The sequence below is a fragment of the Balaenoptera borealis genome (assembly GCF_965194805.1).
Source record: "Balaenoptera borealis genome assembly, chromosome: 3".
NCBI lineage: Eukaryota > Metazoa > Chordata > Mammalia > Artiodactyla > Balaenopteridae > Balaenoptera > Balaenoptera borealis.
The window spans coordinates 141,038,919-141,051,812 of NC_138866.1; the positions used below are offsets into that span (position 1 = coordinate 141,038,919).

The 12,894-nt window shown below is 58.6% G+C and overlaps 1 protein-coding gene across 3 annotated transcripts in view; it reads left to right on the plus strand.

Moving 5' to 3' along the window:
- Positions 1 to 8,594, plus strand: part of RGMA (repulsive guidance molecule BMP co-receptor a) — a 44,837-nt gene extending 36,243 nt beyond the window's left edge. For all 3 annotated transcript variants that reach the window (XM_082388941.1, XM_082388942.1, XM_082388940.1), the window contains one exon: positions 6,181 to 8,594. In XM_082388941.1, coding sequence (XP_082245067.1) covers positions 6,181 to 6,897 — 717 coding nt within the window. In that variant the 3' untranslated portion in view covers positions 6,898 to 8,594. The remainder of the gene's footprint in view (positions 1 to 6,180) is intronic.
- The last annotated feature ends 4,300 nt before the right edge of the window (positions 8,595 to 12,894 follow it).

Here is a 12,894-nt window from a genome sequence, read left to right on the forward strand (position 1 = left end):
AGCCACAGCCAGAGGCAGCCATGATGTGGCCCGTGGCCCAGGCAATGGGACATTCCTGTCCACTCCAGATTCTCCCTCCCGTTTTTCCAGGAGGGTCTCCCGTGAGCTCACATTCAGACTCAGCCGGAGAACGTGGTCTCCGGTCCAGGAGGCTGGTGGATGACCAGAGTCCAGGCCGCGGGGACACCTCTACCTCGCCGGGGCCTGGGCCACCAGAGCCCCTGGGGTTTCCGGTTTGGCAGCAGGTCTGTTTTCCCAGGAAGAGCACGTTGCAAGGCAGTGTGTGGGGCAGTGCCAGGCTGGCCCACAAGGGCGTTTCTGTTCCTTCTCGTCCCTCCATGCCCCAGAGGAGGGCACTGAGGTGACCTGGCAGCCAGGAAAATTCCTGCCACCTCCCTCTGCTCCGGTGGCCCTTGCATGTCCACAGGGGTCTCTTCCTGGGACCAGCTGCTGGGTAGGAAACAAGCAGGCCTTAGCCCCATGGATGCTCTTACAGGCCTTTGGCACCAGGCCATGAAGCCTAGTGGGCAGCAAATTGCGGCCAGGGCTCCCTCCTCCCCCTCCCCCCTCTCAGCCCTCCACAGACTAAGGGGGGCCTGAATCAAGGTGCCGGCCGCCTTCTCTGCAGCCCCATCACCTACCCGCCTCCCTCCCTAGAGCCAAGATAAATGAATGCCTGGAGCCTGAGGCTGCGGCTTCTAAATCCAGCAGCAAACACACTGTGGAAGGGGACCCCGCCTCCCTGTCCCAAGCTGGCAGGGGGCGCACAGGAGGTCTGAGGGTGTGAGAGGGCTGTGGACCTCAGGAGGCCTACCCCTCCTGACCAGGGTGGTGTAAGCATCAGATGTGATAACAGGCCTGGGAGGAACTGTGGTTAGTGACCAGCAAGGGGGGGCTTGCTGGCCCCTTTGACTGGGGGTGAAAGCTAGAGAAGGAGCTTTTGGGTCACATACTAGTGGGTCCTGCAGGCCGGGGTGAGGTGCCTGGGCTTAGAACCCCTGGATACCACCCTCGGCTCTCTATTGGCACACAGTGGGACCCTGAGCTCAGCGAGGCCGTCCACAAACCAAATGGCTTATGCATTCATTCATTCATTCATTTGTTCTTGTATTCCATCCATTCACTTAGCCCACATTTTTCAAATGCTCACTGTGTTTCAGGCTCACTGCTGGGTGCTGTGGCCAGCAGAACTGCTCAAGCAGGCATGGGAGCGCCTCCCTTCCTGTCCCAGCATGAAGCTTCCAGAAGGGTCTGGGGCTCTGCAGCAGAGCCCCTTGATCAAGCCAGCCCATTTCTGCGGTGACCTAGGGCCACCTTGATCTTCCCAGCAGGTGAAGAGCTTCAGCAGCCCTTTCTTATCTCCCCATCAGCCAGGAGGCAGCACAAGGCTCTGCTGGAGGCCGGGCAGTGACAGACTCGTGTCTGTGGCCTAGCCAGTCTCAGGCCTCAGGGCCGACTGGGGTCTCACGGTACCCGGGTGAGAGACATCGGTGGCTGGTTCCCCAGTGCCCTCGGCCTGCCTCGGCCTGTTCTCTTGGGCCTCCATTACTCAGGTGTGTTTGCTCCTTCGCTGATTCAGAAAACACTGACCAAACAGCTCTTCTGTGCCAGCCTCTGTGCTCGGCGACGCCTCCGTCTCAGCAGCTCCCAGGCTAATAGTGCAACACAGAGATCAGCCACGGGATGCTGGTGATGGGTGCTGGGGCAGCAGGCTGCTGAGGGTCTTGGGGCGGGGGACTGGCTCTACACAGAGCGCTGGGGAAGGCCTCCTGCCTGCCCTCGCCCTGAGCTTGCCCCCGAAGCACAGGACGGGAGCGGGCAGCAGCAGAGCCAGGCGGAGTGTGGGCTTTTATCCCCGAGGCGGTGGGACCTGGGCTTTTGTGATTCCCGACTCCCCTCAGCCGTGGTGCCTTGTCCAGGAGCACAGCACTCTCATTATCCAACCCTGCCTAGCCCTCTGTTCTTGTGGAGGGTCGAGATCTAGTGTTTTCCAGCCCAAGCTGACATTTCAACTTCCTGTTCCCGTGGGACTGCCTCCCATGCCCGCCCCCTGCTCTGTCTTCCTCTTTCTGGCTGCGCTGGTGGCACCCCGTGTTGAGCCTCAGGGAGGAGAGGAGCTCGGGTCTCGGCGCCTCCCCTCACGGCGGCCCCCTTGCAGGTTCCCCGTTGCACTTGCATACCATCACACGGCGTCCTTCATCCGCTTAGTCTGTGACATCACCTTCCACCCCCGCAGTGTGAGCACCGTGAGGACAGGGGTCTTGGGCTGTTTCCTCCCCGCACGTGGACACAGCCCCCAGCCCCAGGCCTGGCACACAGTTGGCGCTCCATGAATAGTTCTGATGACGCTCGGGCTCCGCCCTGTGCCCAGCGGTGGAGAGGGCGCGAGCCCCTGGGGGAAGGGGGGCGGCAGAGGCAGGAGTGGCAGCCACGCCTGCGGCCGTGTGGGCAGTGAGCCGCCCGGCTCTCGACAGGCCCCCTTCATGCTGTTCCTTGTGGTTGAGGCCCTGGCACCGGTGCCAAGAAGAGTCAAGCGGCCTGTCAGCCTTCCAGGAGACTGTCTCCGCAAGAGATGGCGGTTAGAGCGAAACCAGCCTTTCCTGCTCCAGGGAGGCTGATGGCACTGGGAAAGCCACCCCCCACTCCCCCGCCCCCAGTGTCTGTGTGTCTGTGTGGTCCTGCACACCAGGCAGGGACACCAGAGCCCCTCCTTGCACGCCCCTCCCCCCATGGCAGGACCACCCACTGCCCAGACCACCCCGGCTGGCCCACCTCCCGGCCCCCCCCGCAGGCAGGCAGGCAGGCAGGCAGGGAGGCGGCCTCATTAAGGCAGGAGCCTAGGATGGAGAGAGGAAGCAGCAGGAGGTGGATCCCTGTGAAGTCGCCACTTTTATAGGTCTGGGCAGTGGAGGAGCGGCAGTTTCATGGGGTTCGACGATGCGTGGGGCTAGGGGCAGGATGGGGGGGCTGCAACCACCTTGGACATCCCACAGCGAAGCAGAAGAGCCACGTCCCGGGACCAGCCTGTGACCTCCAGGGAGGAGACGGGGAAGCAGAGCCCCGGGCTCAGGGAGCTGTGCACGCGGGCCTCCCGCTGTAGCCCGCTGTGGCCTCTGGCAGGGCCTCCGGCTCTCGACCTCAGAGCGCCAGCCCCTCCTCGTGTCCCATGAAGACCGCACAGAGTGCCCCCTGCACACCCGTCAGGCCCCACAGGCACGGTGTCTTGGCCCCAAGACTTCTAGGGCCCACGAGAAGGCTTTCTTTCCGTTTAAAGTCAGAAGGAAAAAACCAACACGATCCAACCTAGACTATATTAGTCTTTACAGCAATGCAGTCCCAAAATGTAGCTGCTTTTTTTAAAAGAATTTTTGCTGGCGTATAGTTGATTTACAATGTTGTGTTAGGTTCAGGTGTACAGCAAAGTGAATCAGTTATACATATATCCACTCTTTTTTAGATTCTTCTTCCATATAGGTCATTACAGAGTATTGAGTTCCGTGTGCTACACAGTAGGTCCTTATTAGTCATCTGTTGTATATATAGTAGCGTGTATATGTCAATCCCAATCTCAGCCACAAGTGTAGTTTTTAATGTTTCTGACGGAGGAAGGGACCCAGGAAGGCCCAGGTGCCCCGGAGTTCCCAAAAGTCATACTGTGGCCTGCCCCTCTTGGAATTCCTCTCATCCTTACATCTCTCAGGTACGGGGTGAGAAGGGCTGGGGTCTTCTCTGTGTTCCCTCTGGGGGCCCCTTGTACACTCCCTGCCTGGTCACCCCTGAGCTTTACACTGGCGTGAGGGGACACGCAGAGCAGCCGTGAAACAGAGCCGGCGACACCTCCAGCCCAGCTCTTGCGACTTTGTGTGTTTGCTCTAGAACTTTCTGCAGCCCCTAGGCTGCCCCTCTCCAGTCCTCAGGCCTCTCAGCACCTGCTCCTGGGGCCCCCAGCCAAGGCCACCCCCTGCCGGCTTCCCCCTCCTGGCTGTGTCCTCAGCCACCCCGGAACTGCAGACAGACACACTCGCTGGCCTGTGCCCCACTGGCACCTCCCCACGCCGCCCCCGCCTGTCTTGGCCGGCCTCTCCCTGACCCTCCTGCCTGAGCTGAGGTCCTGCGGCAGCTCTCCCCGCCTTCCCTTCCCCATCAGAGCCGCTTTGGGTTTCCTCTTTGGTTTCTAGCAGGTCTGGGGCCTCGCCTTTGTCATACATATACCCACCGTTCGGCCAGAAATTCCCCTAGTGCTTTGCCGCATTGCCCTCAACCCCGAGAGCTGTCCAGGCCATCGTCATGCCCCTCAACTGCCACGTCCCCCCGGGGTGCCCAGGCAGAGAATTCAGCCACGGCCGACCGTACATGTAGTCAGCAGCCCCCCGCCCTTTGCTAGAGCCCCTTTGGCCTACAGATGTCATGAGGAGGTGTGGACTCCAGCTGGTGAGGCCCTTCTTCTCCAGGCTTGGTGGGGATAAGGGGACAGGGCCTGGGAATGGTGGCTGGGGGCCGTGAAGAGGTTGGGGCCGGGTGGGGGGGGGGTGCTTTTAGTGGGAGGTCCCAAGAGGCCTGGGCACCATCTTGCCCCCATCGCCCCGCCTCCCTCTCTGGCTTCAGGCTGAGAGTCCAGGAGGAACGGCGCGGGGGCGAGTTTCCCAGTTTCACTCATGTCTCCACCCCATCTTCCTGGTTAGGGTTACGGAGGAAAGAACAGCCAGACATCTCACCCAGGGTGACAGGGGAAACACATCCCTCCCCGGCCTGTTTGTCTCTTGTCCTTCTCCCAGGCCCCCCACCCTGTGACTTTTTGACCAAAAATGCCCAGGGACTGGAAACCAAGAGCCTAATCCCAGCTCTGCCTCTTGCTGGCTGTGTGACCTTGGGCAAGTCACTTTGCTTTCTGAACCCGAATTTCCTCGTCTGTAAATCCGAGGCAATGTCACCTTCCCTGCAGCGCCGCACAGGCCCAGAAGTAATAACTGCAGCGAGTGTGCCTGTGTCTGTGGTTCTCAGGAGGACGGTTAGTGATGGAGCCGCTTAACCCTCTGCTCCTCCAGTAGCTCAGCACGGCCCCTCACCCCGGCTGCAGGCTCCAGCAGAAATGCGCCTCGCTGCTCCCCTGGCCAGGGCTGCCCGTTAACCTGGAGCCCCCGTCTCCCTTTTGCTGACCGGCACCTCCCTCCCCTCCCTCTTCCTCCTGCTACTGCCAAGGCCTGGCTGGGAGACCCCTCAGGGCAGCCCTGCTGCGGTGGCCTCTGCTGACCTCTGCCTGCCTGCCTGCATGGATTTTGCCTGCCCGTTCTTTCTTGGAACATCAGTCTCTTCTACCTGCTGTTAATGTTCAGCCTGTGGCTTATGGTGCTTTGGTGTGGTCCATATTTGTTTCCTATTGCTGCTGTAACAAGTACCACAAACGAAGTGATTCAAACAAACAGAAATTTATTCTCATACCTCTGAAGGGGAAAAATCTGAAATGAGTCTTAAGGGGCTAGCATCAAGGTGTCAGCAGGACCAGTCCTTCTGGAGGCTTCAGGAGAGAGTCTGTTCGTTGCTTCTTCCAGGCCTCTGCTGGTGGCCAGCATCCTTCAACTTGTAGCCACATCCCTCTGGTCTCTGCCTCTGTGGAAACCCCGCCTTCTCTTCTGCCGTTAGGTCTCCCTCTTCCTCCATCTTATGAGGACACATGTGATTACATTCAGGGCCCACCAGGATAATTTCTCCACCTCAGTATCCTTAACCTAATCCCAACTGCAAGATCCCATTTGTCATATAAGGTAACATTTACAGGTTCCAGGGATTAGCGCCTGATATCTTGGAGGCCATTCTTCAGCCTACTACAGTGGATAATGACCTTTCATGTTTAATTAGCCATGCTTTTCTTTTTATGGTTCCTCTCTGTATATAGTAAATGAGCTGGTTTTCTGTTTAGGAGAGGAGTATAAAGTTCCCTTTTTAAGTCAAAAAAATTTTTAAGCAAAAATGCAAATTGTTTTAAAGAAAAATATTAAATGCATAATAGGGCAGGTGGCACTAAACAGTGACCACAGTGGGGAAGGGGTGGTCTGGGACATCCTGGGGGCTCTTGCCATCCCTCCGCTCAGTCCAGAGCTTTGTAAGTATGGGGCTGGGCCTTGTCCCCTCCACAGTTCCCGGCACCGCCTCACCCCCTCTCTTTGCCCCCTTGCCCCGCAGCTCACCATCATCTTCAAGAACTTCCAGGAGTGCGTGGACCAGAAGGTGTACCAGGCCGAGATGGACGAGCTCCCTGCCGCCTTCGCCGACGGCTCCAAGAACGGCGGCGACAAGCACGGGGCCAACAGCCTGAAGATCACCGAGAAGGTGTCGGGCCAGCACGTGGAGATCCAGGCCAAGTACATCGGCACCACCATCGTGGTCCGCCAGGTGGGTGGCTACCTGACTTTCGCGGTCCGCATGCCCGAGGAGGTGGTCAACGCCGTGGAAGACCGGGACAGCCAGGGCCTCTACCTCTGCCTGAGGGGCTGCCCCCTCAACCAGCAGATTGACTTCCAGGACTTCCGAGCCGGCGCCGAGGGCCCCGGCGCCCGCAGGCTACCAGCCGCCAGCCCCGCCCCCTCAGCCCCCGACACCTTCCCGTACGAGACGGCCGTGGCCAAGTGCAAGGAGAAGCTGCCCGTGGAGGACCTCTACTACCAGGCCTGCGTCTTCGACCTGCTCACCACAGGAGACGTGAACTTCACGCTGGCCGCCTACTACGCCCTGGAGGACGTCAAGATGCTCCACTCCAACAAGGACAAGCTGCACCTGTACGAGAGGACTCGGGAGCCGCCGGGCCGGGCGGCTGCCTCAGGGCTGCCCCCGGCCCCCTGGCCCCTCCTTGGCAGCCTTCTACTCCTGTCCCTGTTCCCTGTGCTCCTGGAGGCCGCCTAGGACCAAGAGCGAGGCGTCCCCGAACTGGTCGGCGGCTGCACGAGGGCCGGTGGCCTCCCGGTGGCCCCGTGGTCCCTGCAGGGGTCAGGAGCCCCGGCGGCCGCGTACCTCCGAGCTGCCTTGGGCTGCCTGCTGGCAAGGGCTGGGGGCGTGGGACGTCCCCTCCCCTCCCCCGGGGCCCGGGACAAGGTTGTGGTGACTGGTGCTGTGACGTTTGTGACATAGAGCTGTGCAGAGGGAGAGCTGCCCCTCTCCGCCCGCCCCGCCGTGTGAATGTGCAAATCAGAGCCCCTCAGGCCTAAGCCCTCACCCCAACAGAGACACTGGGCGTGGGCAGAGTCGACCTGCCCTCACCCCTGCAATGCACTGAAACAGGCCCGGCTGACTGCTGCACGCGCATCCCGGGCCACCTGCGCCCACCCCACGCACACACACTCATACACACTCGCACACACGAAGCCGGGGGGCCCGAGGCAGCCTCGAGGCTGGACCCCTGGGCAGGGCATCCTTTCCTCTTGGGCTTTAGGACACCCCCAGGGTGCTGCTTCGCATCTTTAGAAAACTAATGTAACCCTTTGGCCAAAAAGTTGTGCCCTCCTGGTGCCTTCCCGCCTGTGGCCTCCCTGCGAGCCAAGGAGAGACCACCGTGTGCACCCTGGCTGGGCACGGGTTCAGGTCCCAGTTACCAGGCCCCGCAGGTGGGGGACGACACATGTCGTTGGCACGTGCTCTGGGCAATGCCTGCTCTGGCGCCTTCCCCCACTGCCCGTCCTCCTGTCCCCCGGTCCCCACTGTTCTTTGGAAGTCGAGTCTTTGTTTCTAAATGTCTAAACAGAGAACTACCCCCTTGATTTCTGTTCCTTCCTCCCCAGCAGGTGGCAAGAGGCGGTGAGCAGGGGAGCTGAGGCCGCAGGGTGCGGGCTGGAGACTCAGTGGACGGGGCCAGCTGGCCTGCCCTGATCCTCTGCTTTCTCCTCACCTGCCCCCCCAGAGCCCTGCTCCCTGCCCTGTCCACCCAGGTCTGCATTCTGGGGAAAGGAGCAGGGCCTGGAAGGTGTCTCAGCCCTTAGCATTCCTGGCAGGATCTCCTCCTTCTAGGCCTTTCTCTTGAGCCCCGTGGCCACACAGCCAGGAGACTTTCCCACCTCATGTCAGCCAAGCTGCCCATCCGAGGAGCCCCGAACCAGTCCCACCTCTGCTGCTGTTTCAGAGAACCCCGGGCACCAGCACCGAGCTGGGCTCCACTCCTAAAGGTGCGGCCGTGCCCCAGAGGGCGATCCTCCCAGAAGCCCCGCAGGCCCCACTGTCCCCGCCCGCCCACCACATCCCCGACCGCCCCTCTGCTGTTGCCCAGGGACCTCTCATACACTGGCCCGGGAGGCTGCGGACTGGTCCCTGCCTCCCCCTCCGAGAGGTTCCCTCTCTCTGCCAAGCTGTGGGCTAGGCGGGCAGGTGGGTGGGAGGCACAGCCCCGGCCCCTCCCTGCTGGTTTTTAGATGGTCCCTATGTTGGAAGTAAAAAGTGAAGCACTTTATTTTGGTTGTGTTTGATCACGTTCTGCTTGGAAGTGGGGGCCCCTCACTGTGTCCCGTGTCTGCGACCTGTGTGGGGTGTCACCGCGTGTACATACTGTAAATTATTTATTAATGGCTAAATGCAAGTAAAGTTTGGGATTTTTGTTTTGTTTTGTTACTTTCTTTTGGACTACGTGTTGGAGTTTGTTTTCTGAGCGGACTTTGGTTCCTTTCGGGGTGGAGGGTTGACTTTGGTAGTGGCTGCCCCCTTACAGTGTATGTACCAGGGAAAGGGGAGCGGGCAGCGCATGCGCGCGTGTGTGTGTGAGTTGAGTGTTGTGAATGCCTGCAGAAGGAGAAGCAATTAAACAACCGAAGCCCCCTGCTTCTCTAAAATTACTTTTTCTCCTTGCGATGAGCTGCCTTTGGGGCTTGAGGGGTCCAGGTTCCCTCGCGAAGCTGGAACCGCCTTGGAGACAGATGATCACATGGAGGAGGGACATGAAGGGCCTTGTGGGACGAGGTTGGGTGGGCTGGCCTGAGATCCAGGAGGAGTCCATCAGTCTAGGACCCCAGAGCTGGGACTGTGGCTGCCTCCCTCCCCAAAGGTCCCCCTCCTTGCCCGCAGCCCAGGGAAAGGGTGGTGGCACTGCAGAGGGTGCATCAGTGTGCGCAGGACTGAAGCTTGCTTGGGGCCAGGTCTTCACATTTCATCTTTTAGAGTTATCCAGTGAGTCAGGAACAAATGCATGCCCATTTTACGGATGGAAAAAGAGAGACTCGGGGAGACGGACTGACTGGCCAAGGGTTCCTTAGCAAGGGCAGGGCCAGCATGTACACCTAGGCCTGTTTTGCCCCCAAAGTCCCTGCTGTTAATACTAAATGCCAGGCAGCAGAATAGCAGCCCAGCTAAGCCAGGCCACGTCCCAGCTTCTCCACTTTCCTAGCTCTGTGACCTTGGGAGAGTCAACCTCTCTGAGCCTGCATCCCCTCCTTTGTAAAGTGGTGAGTGTCCATCCCATAGGGTTGTTTGAAGATTCCGTGAGTTAATTCCTGTGAAGTACTAAGGACAGGGCCTGGCACACAGTGAGTGTCCAGTGTTGGTGTCACTATTATCCCAAAGCAAGAGGGGTTGAGTGAGACGGTGGGTGAAAGGAGAGGGGAGAGGGCCACGTGGACCCTGGAAGCTCAGGAGGGAGGTGAACTGAGAAAACCAGAGAGTGAGCATGTACACCAATCCCAAGCCGAGGAGGAAGCTAAAAGTAGGAAGGGAGAACTTTCTAGGGCCCTGTTCTTAAGCAGGCTCCCAGAGAGAACACAGGAGTCCGGGCTTTGGGAGGAAGAACCATCCTGGAAGGGACAAAACAAGGCTGGGACATCCCCACGCATCTTACCCAGTCACCCAAATTGATAGGCCTCTCAGCCTCACTAGAAAGTGGGATGAAATGAATACTCATGCAGGGGGTGGGGGGAACCAACGAGGGCTGTTGGCACTTGGCCAGTGCAGAAGAACAGATTATTGAGAAGCCAGGGCCAGGGCACACGGGAGAAAGAAAAAATCTCATTCACCATCAGATGAAAAAGCTGCGGGCCTGGCCAGAAAAGAGTCTTGGCTTGGAATTTGTTCAGGACCCTAAACTTAACCAGCTGGAATTCTTTTCCAAGTACCATGCTACTAGTTGCCCTCGTGAACATGGAAATTTGCATTTCATCATGAATATGGAACACAGAGTCGTGAGCTAAATGATTCCCAAGAAGCAGCTTCATCTTACTCCACAGGCTGGGTTTGGAGCAGAGACGCTTCTGTGCCAGCTCAGCCGAGACCAGTCAGCCTGGAGGTAAACGCATTAGCAGATGGAGATGCGGGCCCTTCTCCGCGCTCCACCCCCGCCCCCCCGCTTACCGAGAACCCATTTGACCCATTTGAGCCAGGCCAGAGTGGGGCTCATCGGAGCAATGCCAGCGCGCAGGGTGGACCAGGAGGTTGCACGGACGGGGGGGGGGGGGGGGGGGGGCACTTGGTCTCAGACGGCAGGCTGACTCGGCATCCAAACTGGCTCTGCCCGTCGCTGTGTGGTCTCCCTTGGATTTTTTGAACCTTGGATTCCTTCTTTGTAAAATGGAATTACGAGTACCTACCTCCTAAGGCCATTACAGAAATCCAATGAGCTAACGCTCATAAATTGCCTTGCACACGGAGCCCTGGCACCCAGACAGCATGGAGAGGCCACCAGAAATGGCCATCTCCTCCCTTTGCAACTGCCCGTGGTCCTTGATTCATTGGATAACTCTTGTGATCGCGGGTGCTGGGGGGATGCGACAGACTCCCTTGCGTTCTTGTTGGCGAGACGGGTCCCTAACCAAGCAGTTACATCAGCGAATGTCCCATGTGACAGCAACATGAAGAAAAGGTTCATGGGTCAAAGGACCCGAGAGAGATGCACCCTGGATTGGGGGATGGTGGGGAGAGGCTCTCCTCTCCGGTGGGCTCAGCGGGGACCTCGGACTAGTTCACCTGCGTGAATCCGGAGAACGGGCCATGCAAAGATCTGGGGAGGGCGTTCTCCACAGGGAACGGTGAGTGCAGAGGCCCTGGCACAGCAGCAGCCCGGAGAGTGTGGGCCGCAGGAAGCCAGGTGCATGGATCAGGGTGCAGGGTGAGGCCTCAGAGCAGCTGGAGCAGGACAGGCCTTGTTATTCTAGTTGCCGTAGGAAGCTGCTAGCAGGCTCTGAGCATGGGGAGACGGGTTGGACTCCGGTTTTAAAGGAATCATTCCAGCAAAGAGTGGGATCACTGCAGGGAAGAAAGGACGTCAGGGGCTGCGACACAAAGCCATCCAGAAGTGGGAGGGCAGTGGCAGAGCCAGAGGTGGTAAGCATGACGGGCTTTGGGGTTCACTGTGAAGGTGGAGCTTTGGGGAGCGAGAGAACTTGAGAGCGGACCAAGGTGTTGCCTCCAGGTGTGTGGGCTCAGCACCCAGGGAAGCTGGGGTGTCATTTACCGAGCCCGGGAGGACCACAGGAGGAGCAGGTCCAGGACCCCGACATCCAAATCTTACTTTAGGACACGTCAGAAAGCACACGCAGCTGGATTGTTCTTGATTTTTAAATGTAAATGACAAAACTTCCAAGAAAAACCTCTTAAGAAGTGCAATGCTCACAGAATAAACCTCCCAAAGGGAAATGTGTTGCATTTGAACGAGCCGATTGCAAAGCCGTGGTTGGTAAGAGGACTGGCAGGGGACTCCTGGCTGTCACTCAGGGGATAAAGACATCTGAAGGCCACGACCCAACAGAATCTTGGGAGCCTGGTGGGTTGGGTGGCCCAGGACAGCTGGCTTCACTAAGATTGGGCTTTACGGCAAATACCCAATTACGCATGAACCAAAGTTCTGATCCTGTTAAGGACAACGATGCTAAACTTTGAAAAAAGGAAGTTAAAAGAATAGGAGGGAAGCCTGGGAGGGGCATACTTACTCCCCACAGCTACCAGATGATGTGCTGGAGCCCCTGTGGGCTGGAACAAGTCCCCTTCAAGTGGTGGCCCTGCCACTTGCTGGCCGCGGGACCTGTGGCCTGTTTCCTCATCTGCCAAATGAAGCTGGCGGTCCTGCTGCAGGGGTGCTTGGGAAGACAGGCAAAAATGAGAGAGAACACAGAAGGAAGCACCAAGCAAACCACAGGCCCCAACTAGTGTCAGCCCCTCCCCATGTCATCCCCCCAGCTCACACCACCTTCACGGACTCCCTCCTCCAGCAAGCCTGCTTGGGGCAGCTCCTACACCAAGAGGGCCCCTGCGCCCGCCCACTCCCCGGCTGACCGATGAGATCTAGACAGAGGGCACCTTGAAGGAAAGGCCCACGCTTAGCCTCACATACCTGTCTCCCACCAGACACTCAGGGAGGGGACACTGCTTGGCTCACGGTCCTTTACCATGTGCTCATCTCTTGAATATGGCCCAGGAATCGCATCTCTTTGGTCTGATTGGCCTTACTTAGACTCTTAAAACAATTCAAGAGCTCTTTATCCGGCTCCCGCATGGGCTGAAGAAGCTTGGTGTTCTGGCCAGTGGTCAGTGGGAACCCCCGGCACCAATCAGGACTCTAAGGACCTCTAATCCCAGGGAGGTGCCCGTTGTCCCTGGGAAATCATCACCTCCTGAATCAGTGGGACCAAAGACTCTACCACCTGTTTCAACAGCTCCCTCTTAGCTACCTTCCCCACCTTTCCAGGCTTTTCAGCACCTTTGACCATTTAATCCCTTCCTGCCTCTGATGTGGGTTTGGTGCAAGAGCCCTGAAGGAGAGGAACAGAAATGAACACGCTCAGAAGGTCCCAGAAGGATGGACTTAATTCAGAAACTGCAATGGGCAGCAGGTGTGCAAGGCATGATGTGCTGGGGGGCAAGGGTGTCTCTGGAACCGGAGGACGCAATCCCAGGCAGCCTGGATCCCCGAGGCCGAGGCAGGCATGTCTCCCGGCA